The sequence below is a fragment of the Mus musculus genome, chromosome 1 (genome assembly GCF_000001635.26).
Source record: "Mus musculus strain C57BL/6J chromosome 1, GRCm38.p6 C57BL/6J".
NCBI classification, from domain to species: domain Eukaryota; kingdom Metazoa; phylum Chordata; class Mammalia; order Rodentia; family Muridae; genus Mus; species Mus musculus.
This window is the reverse complement of record NC_000067.6, coordinates 9728888-9744405: the sequence shown is the minus strand read 5'-3', so window position 1 is coordinate 9744405 and position 15518 is coordinate 9728888. Positions and strand designations below refer to the sequence as shown.

Sequence of the window (15518 nt, the reverse complement as noted above, 5' to 3'; positions counted from 1 at the left end):
TAAAAAAGAAAAAAAACTGAATTGGGGAAATCATCCGAGGTATTTTCTATATTTCTGAGACATTGTGGTTTCTTAGAGATTTTGTGGAATAGAAGAATGGCTGTATGATGTTGGGAATCAGAAGACACAATTTGATTCTTGGCTCAAATTACTTAGTGATTTCAGGAAAACTATTAACTCCCCAATATTTCAATTGCTTCTGTACAAAAGATCACTTGTAGTTGATATGAACATGGGTAAAGTATTCCCAGAACTCTGAAAATAACATCCTCACAAAATGGGCAAAATTAGGTATATACAGAATTTTTTTTTCTGACTGCCTGGCCAGAAAATATTTTAAGACTGGCAGTTTCCTAAGCTAAAACAGCGTGATAATGTCTGTCTTAAGAGAGGGTAAATTTGAACATTTATGTGGTGAATATCTGCTGTTGACTTTGTATATCCCATAGCTAGTGCCCAACGTATAGTAAGCAATTTGAAGGGTTTTGTTTTGTTTTTAATTGAATTTAACATGTTTAAAGAAAGACTGTAGCCGGCGTGGTGGCGCACGCCTCTGATCCCAGCACTTTGGAGGCAGAGGCAGGCGGATTTCTGAGTTCCAGGATAGCCAGAGCTGTACAGAGAAACCCTGTCTTGAAAAACAAAAGAAAGAAAGAAAGAAAAAGAAAGGAAGAAAGAAAAGAAAAGAAAAGAAAAGAAAAGAGACTGTATCTGCAGAAATGGAATGGATAGTCAGCATTCAACATTGAAAAAGAGTCTGAAAAGCAGAATTTGGCAGTGCTTATACACTGTTGTACATAAGAAATTTATCACCTGGGGTTCATGATAATTCTGGTAACTAGAAAGGTAATCTTTGCTGAAGGATAGGAATATTTTTTGAGTCCTGGTTTTTTGCGCCTCTGCCAGAACACCCTCTTTACCTGATTCCATGATTTTATAAGAGCATTTACTTTTACCATTCATTTAGCTTCATTTGATAACAGGGGAGAGTATAGGTAAGGATTCCGTTTACTCCATTGTAGATTAATACATTGGCATGGGTGAGATTATGAATCAGTAGTCTTAAGTATTTGCTTAGTATGGTAATATATTCTGTATTGAAAGTTAGTAAAAATACTAGCTTATAATTACTTTTCAAAAAGTATTGATTTAAGCTTCCTGCATCTAATTTTCTAGGAACGAGTTTAGACTATAATGAGTTCCCCAAGATGCTTCTATTCTGATCCTTTGCTGAGGAAGTCTTCTGATTTTATAGCTTTTATCAAAACACAACCAACCTTCTTTTCTGTAGACATAAAAAATGATAAACCTCAAATATATCAGTCATAGCATTTTAGAAAAATGTCTTATTTGATTACACACACACACACACACACACACACACACAGGGTTGGGGGAGAGAGAGGGGTGTGTGTGTGTGTGTGTGTGTGTGTGTACTTGAAGTAGCCAGGGATGTGTTTTCCCTTTTTTTGGGCTGGTTCTTTTAGCTAATGGCTTCAGATGGTTCAATTTATCATGCTGGGGAGGGTGTGATAGAACACAGTTTATATCATGGAGGTCATGGGGTAGAGAAAAGGGCTGTTTTGAGCTTTTATTTGTTTTTGTGGTGCTAAGATTGTACTTAGGACCTTACCTTCTTATGTTTTAAAGTACAATATTCATTAAATAGATTTTGTATTAGATCAACAAAATAATATTTCAGTCATCTTGGTATGGGGCATTCATGGAAACAGTCACAGTTGCTTTGAAACATTTAATGGTAGTATATTTCACATATACTTTCAGTACATTTTATTCAGACCATTGGAGTTTATTTAATTTAGTTTTTGCAGACTGCCATCTTCATTACTTGTATAGTGTCTAAATCAACCCCTAACTATGACTTTGCAAAATATATTAGTACAATTCCTTGTAGATCACTTGTTTGTATTTTATTATATGATAACTATGGTAGATATGATCTACCATAAGAATTTGGCTCATTTCTTTTTTCTTACTATTTTCTGATTATCATAGCATTATCAGGAGGTAAAGATAGGTTTAGTGAAAACAAAAATTGACTGTAGTTTAGTTATCTCAGTTTGCTACCAACTTTTGAAAAATGGAGAAGCTTATTGGATTTTATTACACTGTTTTTCTTCCTGAAAGGACTGTGGCTTTTTACTATATTTTTAAAACATAGGACCTATTTGCGTCAATCCCCAGCATCCAAAATTCTCATAACACTTGTAATTTCTTTTTTTCTTATTGGTGAAGGTGGTACTGGTAGTTGAATCCAAGATCTCATGCATGCTTAGCAAACGTGTTTCTACTTACTAAGCCCATCATAATACCCCAGGATTTTCCAAGATCACATTTGGAATTCAGATGTTTATTTTTTAGGTGATGTTGGATCTCTATATTATTATTCTCTCTTTATGTTTTTCTTCAAATGCTAGGTGAAAGTTTGAAATCTAGATTATGCTTATACATTTATTTATGGTGGTATTCCTTATGTGCCAGTGAATGGTTTCACTTATTTATATTTATCTGTAGTGAGAATAGTCATAAAGTTGAATATGATGTTGATTGTATACATTATAGGTAATTTATATAATTATACTTTGAAGATTAAGTTAATCACTTCTATGATTTAGCCATTTGATATATTTTACTTGCTTTTATTTTCTTCCAAAGAATTGCAATATATATAAAGTAACATGTGGTAGTTTTTTTGTTTTGGTTTTAGTTTTAGTTCGAGACAGGGTTTCTCTTGGTAGCTCTGGGTGTCCTGGTACTCACTTTGTAGACCACCTGGCTTCAAACTCACAAGAGAGCTACCTGCCTTTGCCTGGACTTAAAAGTGCACACCACCACACTCCACCTTGAAACAAGGTTTTTAATGTAAATTTTAAAAATTGAAACTAGCTTCTGTTTTTTTTTTTAAAGATTCTAATATATATACATGTATATATTTAAGATTCTAATATATATATATATGAGATATGTACACTGTAGCAGCTGTCTTCAGACACACCAGAAGAGGTCATCGAATCCGGTTAAAGATGGTTGTGAGTCACCATGTGATTGCTGGGAATTGAACTCAGTACCTCTGGAAGAGCAGTTAGTGCTTTTAACCGCTGAGCTATCTCTCCAGCCCTAAAAATCGCTTCTGAAATAGAAAAGAAACAGTAGATAAAGTAGAAGAAAATCATCTTGTAGTACTCCTGCTATGTATATCTCTGTTTAGAGAGGAGAACTGAAGGCTCTAGGAAGGATTCCAGAAGAAGACAGTGAAAAGAGATTATTTATGGTGGTTTATTTTCTATCTTCACACATAGTACATCAACTAGAAATGTTTACTGTTGTACTATGAAAAACAGCTGACTATCAAGTAAAACTAGTTGGGGGACTATCACAGAATACTGTGTTGATATAATGGAGGCTTCACCATAATATTCCTCTTTTTTTTTTTTAAAGATTTATTTATTTATTATATGTAAGTACACTGTAGCTGTCTTCAGACACTCCAGAAGAGGGCGTCAGATCTTGTTACAGATGGTTGTGAGCCACCATGTGGTTGCTGGGATTTGAACTTCAGACCTTCGGAAGAGCAGTCGGGTGCTCTTACCCACTGAGCTATCTCACCAGCCCTTCTCTTGAGAGTTTGTCCTAGCGCTGGAGAGATGGCTTAGTGGTTAAGAGCACTGACTGCTCTTCCAAAGGTCCTGAGTTCAAATCCCAGCAACCACATGGTGGCTCACAACCATCTGTAATGAGATCTGATGCCCTCTTCTAGGGTGTCTGTCTGAAGACAGCTACAGTGTACTTATAATAAATTAAAAAAAAAAAGTTTGTCCTAAAAAGATGGAGCTACTTTTTGTTTTTGCTGAGTTGATTTATTAGTCTTGAAAACAGGTGATGGTGTTGGTTAGGCTTTACAGATTCAGTTATGTTACTGTCATTTTTTCTTCTTTTCATACATGCATGTGTGTACCACTTGCTTGCCTAGTGCCCCCAAAAGCCAAAAGAAAATGTCAGATCTCCTGAAACAGCTGATTGTAAGTGGCCAAGAATGTGTTGAGAATTGAACCCAGGTCCTTCCTGTAGAAGAGGAGCAGGTGCTCTTAACTACTAAGCCAGAAAAACAAACAAACAAACAAAAACCCCTCATTTGTGGTACTCATTCTATGTGTTTATTCAACCAGTATTAAGAATGCAGTTGTTCAGTGCTGTGCCAGGTCCTGGGAATAGAAGTCTAATGAACCACTGACCTTTCCCTGAATCTGAAAACCTTTTAGTTTAAAAGAAGAAAGAAAAAGTACACTAAGTTAGCCAGCAGTATAATAGTGGCCTTGGTATTTCTGTAAATATTGATATCAAAGTAGGTATTACTCCACCACTCAGATGAATTGTAGAGGAAGTGACACTTACATTGAATTTTATACTTTATTTTTATTGTACCTATTTAATTTGTGTGTGTGTGTGTGCATGTGTGTACATGCTCCACAGCACATATGTGTAGGTCAGAGGACAGCTTGAGGGAGTTGGTTTTCCTCCTACCATGAGGGTCTGGGGATTGAATTTGGGTTGTCACGCTTGGCAGTAAATGTGTGCCTGTACCTGATGAACAATTATTGAATTTTAAGTTTATTCTTTAAACTGCCTTTTAAGGAATACGTAACAATTATTGGTCTTAGGACACTGGAACCGTTTTGGTCTTAGGACACTGCAACAGTTTGCGTTGTGTCATAGAAATTAAGGCAGAGGGAACTGGGCTTGATGATGGTGTGTGCCTATAATTCCAGCTCTCAGGAGGTGGAAGAAGAGGAAGGACGATTGGGAGTTGTAAACTAGTCTCAGCTACTTGGTGAGACCCTGTCTCACAACAACAAAACAAAACTTCACGGGAAGGTGTGGTGTGAGGCTGGTAGAGAAGGACTAGCTCTTGTATTATGTAAAAAAGGATCTTGGGCTTTTATCTATGTTCTTTTCCTTTTTTTTTTTTTTTTCTTCTTTCTTTTTTAGACATTGTCCGATAACTTACACTGGCCTTAGGACTCCTTGTGGAGCTGAGGATTTCTTTTGGACTACTTTGCTTCAGTGTGGGAGATTTAACTCTACATGAACAAGGGAGTTGGGGAGGACAAGACTCAGGGAAAACCAGTTGAGTGGGGGCAGTAATATAGGCAGGAGACAGTAGTAGGAGAAGGTACCATGGAGACCTTTATGTGACTGTGGTGGGCTTGTACTAAGATCCTGATCTCCAGTCCCCTATCTTATTTATTTCTCTTACCAACAAAGATAACTTACTGGAGGTATTTATATACCAAAGGGAATAATTTCTCTTTTTTATAGCCAGTTAATATCGTGCATATTTATAAGGCAGGACCCTGAATAGAGCTGTCATGTTTGTTTTAACATGATTTGAACTCTAGTAGATGTTTAATTTTAGGGTTATGTATGAACTTTGGATTGGTGTGAAGATTCATACCGTATCTTGCCACTGCTGCATGATCTTGGGAGAATTATTTAAGCATTGTTCTGAGCTTTGTTTGCTTGTAAATGAAATAGAGAGCTTAGTTGTGACAGTAGAAGATGATATTAAAGGTACCTTCTCAGCTCAAAGATAGGTGAATAATAATAGCAGCTTGGATGGTATTATATTTCCTTTAACCTATTACCCTTTCTGGGGCAAAAATTAGTTCTTGGGGGATAGAGAGTAAAAAACTTTACCCTTAATGTATAAAATTAAACACAAATACATAACATAAACAAAATAGTATAGTAGAGTTATCTGCTATTCATACTTTATGGGGAGTGCAGCTGATGAGACTTTATGGGGAGATGATGAAAAACAAAGAGATACATGACCTGCTTAAAGATGACATGGTCTGGAAATGTGCTATTTTTCACATTACTCTCACTTTGGCACCTGTTCAGATTCTTACCCCCAAAAGCCAAAACAACAACAAAAAACCCAAACCAACCCCAAGCCCTGCTACCCTTATGTTTTCCAAATAAATAATATCCTTGAATATTTTAGAAAAACTGTGACTATTTAGGATAAGAATGATCGTAATTAAGTGAAAGGTTATCACCATAGAAAGAAATTTTCTAGATAAAATTTAGTCAGTATAGCTGTTATTAGTATAGGAGTTATTAGTTTATTTGTACTTGGGGGGATTTGATATTTTAAGTCAAACTTTCCTCTATGTTTTTATTTAAATATAACCATTTTGGTAATAGTACTGTATTATTAGTAAAAAGTGTTTTTGTAATTGAATGTTCTAGTTAAATGAAGGTTCACGTGCCAAGGCTTTTAAAATTTTCTATTTTAAATTGGTTCACTAAAGATAAACTTTAGGGGGCTGGAGAGATGGCTCAGTGGTTGAGAGCACCGTCTGCTCTTCCAGAGGTCCTGAGTTTGGTTCCCAGCTACCACATGGTGGCTCACAACCATCTGTGATGGGATCTGTTGCCCTCTTCTGGTGTGTCTGAGGAGAGCAATGGTGTACTCATATACATAAAATAGATAAATCTTGAAAGAAAAAGAAAAAAAGATAATTTTAGCTGAGTATTGCAGACATATGATTAATTAGCATCAGTTATTTCCATACAAGACTCAGGCCCAGCAGTATAATTTTCTAGTAAGAAAGACAAAAATTAACCCATTATTGCTCTGTGTTCTTATTTTCTATGATGTAATGATGAAAATAATGAAAGTATAAAGAAGCAGCGCATTGGCATATTCTATTCTTCCGTTCTGGTGCTTTCAAATACTGTTATCTTTTTTTCCCTTTTGTTGGTAGGGATTGAACTCTGGACTTTGGGCAACAAAAAACAACTAGTTAATTGCTTATATTTAATCTCTACTTATTTTTCTCCATGGCTGTTTCTTTTTCTTTGCTTTTAACACACACGTACACAATATAATTCTGTATTCTAGTTAAAAGTGAATATCTTTTCATAATCTTTTCTGTTCCTGACCAGTGTTTACCAGCAAGTTTTCCTTGAGGAACTCTGAAACTTCAAATATATTTTGTTTTATATGCTCAATACTGATTTGTGCAATTTTAAGAACATTTTTGTTAGCTCCTATATTTAAAAATTGAGGGAACTTATTAAAAATGTAGATTGTTATGGTGTCCTGAAGAGTGACATGGGCCTTCAAACACTGGGTTAGGCTTCTCTGTAACAGCAGTTAGCAGTAACTCTCACCTTTACATGGTCTGTCTCTTTTCTAGAATGCCATTGTATCTGTGTTATTCTGGATCTGGGCCCTGCAGTCTCCTTTAGGCTAACCTGTGTCAGCATAGTCAACGATGGCCCTCTTATGTTTGAGCTCACACTTTGTCTGCTTTTGTCTTTCAGGAGAAGACGTGTGGTCTTATGCAAAGGGACTTCCTCACATGTTCCAGCAGGGTGGTGTATTCTACAATATTATGAAGAAAACTATGGGTATAGTTACATTTTGCTTTTATTCTTGGATAATGTTTCCATCTAAGCTATTATAAACTTGAGAACACTCAAATAGGGGCCCAGTGAGATGGCTCAGTGGGTAGAGGCAAGGCCTGTGCTGACAAGCTTGAATTGACAACCTGATTTTCACCCCTAGGACCTCCATGGTAGAAGGGGAAAGGCAGGTTCTACAGCTGTCCTCTGAGCTACACAGTGCACTGCGGCCCATGTGTACCATACACACACACACACACACGCACGCGCGCGTGCGCGCGCACACAAACACACACACACCACACAAAAGAAGTCAAATACAGTAATAGTATACAAGGACAGTCAGGATAGTTTATTAGAAATACTGACAGTTGGGCTTAGTACCACATGCCTATACTCCAGGTTGGAGTGTTGATACTGGAGAACTCCTTGAGCCCAGGAGTTCCCACCCAGCCTGGGCAACATAATGAGACACCCCACAACCACCATTTTTTTTTCCATTTTTTATTAAGTATTTAGCTCATTTACATTTCCAATGCTATACCAAAAGTCCCCCATACCCACCCACCCCCACTCCCCTACCCACCCACTCCCCCTTTTTGGCCCTGGCGTTCCCCTGTACTGGGGCATATAAAATTTGCAAGTCCAATGGGCCTCTCTTTCCAGTGATGGCCGACTAGGCCATCTTTTGATACATAAGCAGCTAGAGTCAAGAGCTTCGGGGTACTGGTTAGTTCATAATATTGTTCCACCAATAGGGTTGCAGATCCCTTTAGCTCCTTGGGTTCTTTCTCTAGCTCCTCCATTGGGAGCCCTGTGATCCATCCATTAGCTGACTGTGAGCATCCACTTCTGTGTTTGCTAGGCCCCGGCATAGTCTCACAAGAGACAGCTACATCTGGGTCCTTTCGATAAAATCTTGCTAGTGTATGCAATGGTGTCAGCGTTTGGATGCTGATTATGGGGTGGATCCCTGGATATGGCAGTCTCTACAAGGTCCATCCTTTCATCTCAGCTCCAAACTTTGTCTCTGTAACTCCTTCCATGGGTGTTTTGTTCCCAATTCTAAGGAGGGGCATAGTGTCCACACTTCAGTCTTCATTCTTCTTGAGTTTCATGTGTTTAGCAAATTGTATCTTATATCTTGGGAATCCTAGGTTTGGGGCTATTATCCACTTATCAGTGAGTACATATTGTGTGAGTTCCTTTGTGAATGTGTTACCTCACTCAGGATGATGCCCTCCAGGTCCATCCATTTGGCTAGGAATTTCATAAATTCATTCTTTTTAATAGCTGAGTAGTACTCCATTGTGTAGATATACCACATTTTCTGTATCCATTCCTCTGTTGAGGGGCATCTGGGTTCTTTCCAGCTTCTGGCTATTATAAATAAGGCTGCTATGAAGATAGTGGAGCATGTGTCCTTCTTACCAGTTGGGGCATCTTCTGGATATATGCCCAGGAGAGGTATTGCTGGATCCTCCGGTAGTACTATGTCCAATTTTCTGAGGAACCGCCAGACTGATTTCCAGAGTGGTTGTACAAGCCTGCAATCCCACCAACAATGGAGGAGTGTTCCTCTTTCTCCACATCCATGCCAGCATCTACTGTCACCTGAATTTTTGATCTTAGCCATTCTGACTGGTGTGAGGTGGAATCTCAGGGTTGTTTTGATTTGCATTTCCCTGATGATTAAGGATGTTGAACATTTTTTCAGGTGCTTCTCTGCCATTCGGTATTCCTCAGGTGAGAATTCTTTGTTCAGTTCTGAGCCCCATTTTTTAATGGGGTTATTTGATTTTCTGAAGTCCACCTTCTTGAGTTCTTTATATATGTTGGATATTAGTCCCCTATCTGATTTAGGATAGGTAAAGATCCTTTCCCAATCTGTTGGTGGTCTTTTTGTCTTATTGACGATGTCTTTTGCCTTGCAGAAACTTTGGAGTTTCATTAGGTCCCATTTGTCAATTCTCGATCTTACAGCACAAGCCATTGCTGTTCTGTTCAGGAATTTTTCCCCTGTGCCCATATCTTCAAGGCTTTTCCCCACTTTCTCCTCTATAAGTTTCAGTGTCTCTGGTTTTATGTGAAGTTCCTTGATCCACTTAGATTTGACCTTAGTACAAGGAGATAAGTATGGATCGATTCGCATTCTTCTACATGATAACAACCAGTTGTGCCAGCACCATTTGTTGAAAATGCTGTCTTTCTTCCACTGGATGGTTTTAGCTCCCTTGTCGAAGATCAAGTGACCATAGGTGTGTGGGTTCCTTTCTGGGTCTTCAGTTCTATTCCATTGGTCTACTTGTCTGTCTCTATACCAGTACCATGCAGTTTTTATCACAATTGCTCTGTAGTAAAGCTTTAGGTCAGGCATGGTGATTCCACCAGAGGTTCTTTTATCCTTGAGAAGACTTTTTGCAATCCTAGGTTTTTTTGTTATTCCAGATGAATTTGCAAATTGCTCCTTCTAATTCGTTGAAGCATTGAATTGAATTCTTCTAATTCATTGCTTCCTTAAATTAGAAGGAGCAATTTAATTAAATTGCTCCTTCTAATTCGTTGAAGAATTGAATTGAAACTAGATTTTTTTATCCCCAAAAAAAATCTAGTTTCTTTGTTACACGTTTTTTTCCCATACTATATTGGTTATTTAGGAATTTCACATCATGAACCATGATCACATTCCCAGTCTTCCCAGATCTTCCCAACCCTTGTGGCCTTACCCCCTCAAAGGAAAGCAGGAAAAAAAAAAAACCCATTCAGTTTGTGTTGCCCATATACTCAGTGGAGCATGGTCAAACTCCCAACGGCCAGTCCCTTAAAGAAAACTCAAGTCCTTCCCTACCCACCTCTGCCAGAAGCCATAGTTATGGAGAGCTATACTTCAGCAATCTTTATCCCAATTTTTAAGATTTCTCGTCAATAGCTTTCTGTCTAGGCTGTTACTTTTTTGAGGGAGGTGGGGGTGGAGTGGGAGTAGGGGTTGACATAGAAGCCTTCCATGTCCCTCTGAGTCTGCAGTCATGAACATTACTGCCAGAGTATCTTCCTTGCCTTTTATAGTGAGTGGATGATGGACTTCCACGTAGTTTCTTGCAACAGCATGGCCCTATTTCTTAAAAGATTTACTTTATTTTAAATTATGTGTATACATATGTGTGTGTGCACATGAGTGCAGGTACTCTCAGACACCAGAAGAAGGTGTTGGATTCTCTTGAGCTGGAGGGACTTTGAGCAGTCCAACCCTATGTGCTAGGAACTGAACTGAGTCCTCTGCAAGAGCATTACATGTTCTTAACCATTGAGCCATCTCCAGTCCAAGAGACTCCTCCCTCCAACCCCTGATTTTTTCTCTTTTTAAAGTGCGTGCATATTTCTTTCTTTCCTTTTTTTTTTGTCCTCCTTTAGTGCTAGGGTTTGAACCAAAGGCTTCACTCATGTTAGGCAAGTGCTCTACTACTGAGCTACATGTATGTGGTTGTGTATATATGTATAAGTATCCCACCACTGAGCTACATCCCCAGCCTTGTGTATAAGTGTGTGTGTGTGTGTTGTGTTTGCATGTGTGCATATTTATTTAAATACATTTTTTTTTTGTTTACCAAACTGCCTTGTTGTTATCCTGATGTGATCAGGTATGTTTTCTGCAGTGTAATTAATACATTTTTATATTGCTTTCTTGCTTCTGTTTTGGTCCTTAATGATGAAAGTATACAAGCTGCAAAATTAGAGGCAGAACTGATTACACTTCTTATGACTGTCCCAGGAACAGATAATATGACATTTTTATTGTTTTGTTTTAGTGATGACTTACTGCTTTTTAGGTTTCGGGAAGCAGCTTGTTTTACATTTAACTTCTTTGTTTATAAAGATAAATACACTTGTATGTAAGTAAACAGTTACCCCTGTAGGATCTTCAGATCTTGGGAGAGAAGATGGCAGGGCACATATTTGGACCTCATATGTTTTTGCACAGATGCAACATGAGTACTTTTAGCTTCAGATTTATCATTCTGGTTTAGCTTATTATTTCTCCTACCTAGCTTTACAGACATTAAATATAAAAATTTTATGGTGTATACTTTGAACTTTTTTCCTTCAAAACAACAAATACCAACTAGGCTGCTGTAGAAATGTTCAGACATAGAAAGTAGCAAGAGTATTATGAGTCCCGTGTATCTATCACCTGACTTCCATAACTATGAGTATAGTTCAACTTTCTTCTCAACTGGACTGCTTAAGTTAGTCTCAGATATATAGTTGCAGAACTAAGTCCTTTTAGTGTGTATATAAAATGTGAAATATTTTAATTTCACCAAATATCAGTGTTTAAATATCAAACAAATGTTTTCTTTCAGTTCATTTGAATCAGGGAACCAAAGATTATCTTTTTTTTAAAATGGATTATTATTATTTTAAACGTCTTAATTTTTTTTTTAATTTGATTTTTCAAGACAGGGTTTCTCTGTATAGCTCCGGCTGTCCTGGAACTCACTCTGTAGACCAGGCTGGCCTTGAACTCAGAAATCTGCTGCCTCCGCTTTCCAAGTGCTGGTATTAAAGTTGTGGTCCACTACTGCCTGACTAAATGTCTTAATTTTATTGCTATTGTGTATAAAAATGACGTGTGTGTGTGTGTGTGTGTGTGTGTGTGTGTGTGTGTGTGTGTATGGGTGTCATGTACCACAGCTTGTTGGTTTGTTTGTGGTCAGGAGTCAATTCTTTCCTTTCACCTTGGGTCCTGGCATTGAGCTCTGGTTGTCAGGTTTGTTTGTTAAGCACTTTTCATATCACTATGCCAGCTCAGAGACAGGTTCAAACTAAGTATCATATACCCAAAATATTTGGAACCAGAAACATTTTGGATTTTGGGGGACTTAGGGACACTTTGCATATACATCATGATCTATTTTGTTGATGGAACTCAAGTCAAAAATTGATTTGTGTGTCCTACCTGTCTTAAGCACATCACCTGCAGATAATCTCATACAATTTCCTTAAGTAATTTTGTAGTAACATGAAGTAATTTTTAAGTCACATGAAGCCAGTTTCATAGTGTAGAATCTTTTACTAGTAGCATTATTTTGTGCTGAAGAAAGTTTCAGATTTTGGCACATTATGGATTGTTAGATTAGAGGTACTTAGAACCTGTATATTCTTTAATACGCTGTATATGGATTTTGAGGGACATGCACTCATGTATCAACCCCAGTAAAAATACAGAATATCTTTCATCAGTCCAGATTTTAAGCCAACCCCCATTTCCCAGTCCCCATACATTGACAACCACTGATTTGTTTTCTGAGTTCATTCCTTTTCCTTTTTCATATTGTTGTATTAGGGTGACTTTTTGTGCATGGTTCCTTTTGCTTAGAATAGGCGTTGGTAAATTAGCCTGAGGGACATGTCACATCTGTTGCTTGTGAAATTTTGTTGGCATGTAGCCATATTCTTGTCTACTTACTACATATTGCTGCTTTTGCAGTACAGCACTAGAATTGACTAGTATTAGAGACCATACAGTATACTGTAATCAAAGTTTCATAACTGTGTCCTTTAGAGAGAAAAGCCTTTTTCTGTTTTGTTTTTAATTATATAAAGGATTTTTATTTTTGCATATGGAAGGAAGTCAGATGTCTATGGTCTATGATCTGGTAAATAGCTTTCTTGCTAGTAAAGTCCTGCAGCAGTATAGGATATAACATGGCAAGAAACAGGGATAATGAATGTGTCTTACTGTTTTAGTATATATTGGCAGGTAGTAGTAGTTTTCATTATCATTGCTGAATAATATTTTATTTTATTTTTAAAGATTTATTTATTATTATATCTAAGTATACTATAGCTGTCTTCAGATGCATCAGAAGAGGGTGTCAGGTCTCATTACGAATGGTTGTGAGCTACCATGTGGTTGCTGGGATTTGAACTCAGGACCTTTGGAAGAGCAGTTGGTGCTCTTAACCACTGAGCCATCTCTCCAGCCCCATAATATTTTATTGATTGAACATATTACATTAAAAAATAATAGAGGCTGGAGAGATGTCTTAGCTATTGATTAAGAGTGCTTTCTGCTCTTGGCAGAGGATTAAAATTCATATTCCAGTACCAACTTTGGGCAGCTCACAATCCTATAACTCCAGCTCCAGGGAAGCTGTTGCCATTTTCTGGCCTCTACAGGCACCCTTATACATGGAACATAAGGTCACAGACACACAGACATACACACACATACACATTTAAAAAAAAGATCTTAACCAAAAGACATTTGAACTGTTTTCGATTTTTAGCTACTATGAACCTAGCCCTGTAAACATTTCATGTATGTACAGGTTTTTGTATTCATGTAAGCTTTTCTCTTTTCTTTTTTCCTTCTTTTCTCCCTCCCTCCCTCCCTTCCTCTTCTTCCTCCTCCTCCTTATCAATATCATTGTTATTATTTTGAGATGGGATTTCTTTAGCTGTCCTGAACTGGCACTATAGACTGGGTTGGCCTTGAACTCAGAGATCCGCCTGCCTCTGCCTCTCCAGTCCTGGGATTAAAGGCGTGCGCCACTATACCTGGTTTCATGTAAGTTTTTCATTTCACTTTGGTAAATACTTAAATGGAACTTATGATCATATGGTGAGTATATATTCATCTTTATAAGAAACTTCTATGACTAGGAAAATGGCTCAATTGATGTGAAGGGCCTGCTACATAAGTGTGAGGATCTGAGTCCAGATCCCCAACAATGGTGGCATGTGTCTGTAATCCTAGCAGAGTCAAGAATATTCCTGTAACTGGATGGTCAGCTAGTCTTGCCAAATCAGTGAGCTAGGGATCAGGTGAGAGGAAGATAATCAGTGTTGACCTCTGGCTTCCACATGCACACACGTATGTACACACTCTGCCACCATATAATACACACACACACACACAATCACTCATATAAACTTCCATATCGTTTTCCAAAGTGATTAGACCATTTTTCATTTTGTTTTAAAATTGTGTTGGCATTTGGTAGTGTCACTTGTATGCGTATGTGCTTGTGTGTGTATGTACAGGTACATGTGTATGTTTGGGTATGTGTTCATGTATGTATGCATGTGGAGACCAGAGGACAACTACTTCAAATGTTGTTCCTCAAGAGTTGCCCACATTGATTTTTTAAAAATTTTATTTATTTTATGTACGTAAGTACACTGTTGCTGTCCTCAGACACACCAGTAGAGGGCAATCGTTCCCGTTAAGAGCTCCAGCTGCTCTTCTGAAGGTCCTGAGTTCAAATCCCAGCAATCACATGGTGGCTCACAACCATCCATAATGAGATCTGGCGCCCTCTTCTGTCTGAAGACAGCTACAGTGTACTTACAGATAATAAATAAATAAATAAATTAAAACAACAACAACAAAACCCAACAAACCTCTTCATAGGTTTATCGCATTAGCCCACTGTGGTTTATTTCTCCAATACAGTGATGTTGAATATCCTTTGATGTATTTGTTTGTTTTTTCTTTTTGCTCAGTGTTGAATTGTTTTTATTTTTTTTACTATTAAATTATATGTTTTTTTAATGTACAATCATTGATCAGATGAGTGTTTAGCAAATGTTTTCTTGACTAACTTGTCCTTTCATTCTCTTGATATCCTTTGAATGTGAGAGTTTTAAAAATTTAGATAAAATCCAGTTTAACAATTTTTTTTATAGTTCATGCTTTTCCTGTTCAAACCAAGGTCGTGAATATTATATACTGTTTTATTCTATAAGTCTTATAGTTTTAGGTTTTTATATTTATTTTCAGGTGTATTTTAGATAATAATGATAAAAATGTTGTAAGTAAGCTTGGTGGTAGTGATGTACGCCTTTAATCCCAGCAATTGATATGCAGGGGTAGGCTTCATCTCTGTGAGAGTTTGAAGCCAGCCTAGTTTACAGAACTAGTTCTGGGACAGCCAGGGCTACACAAAGAAACCCTTTTTCAAAAAAAAAAAAAAAAAAAAAAGAAGAAAAGAAAGGAAAAAAGAAAAGTTGTAAGTATAAAAGAAGTTAACTTTTTAATGAGTTGCAAAAGCATAAATCAAGATTTGTTTCTAATTGTG

General features: G+C 37.4%; 1 protein-coding gene across 1 annotated transcript in view; it reads left to right on the top strand.

Annotated features, from left to right (window-relative positions):
• Vcpip1 (valosin containing protein (p97)/p47 complex interacting protein 1) overlaps window positions 1-15518 on the top strand; it is a 29761-nt gene that overhangs the window by 3977 nt on the left and 10266 nt on the right. The window contains exon 2 of the mRNA NM_173443.3: window positions 7354-7440. Within this exon, the coding sequence (NP_775619.2) occupies window positions 7354-7440 (87 nt within the window). The remainder of the gene's footprint in view (window positions 1-7353; window positions 7441-15518) is intronic.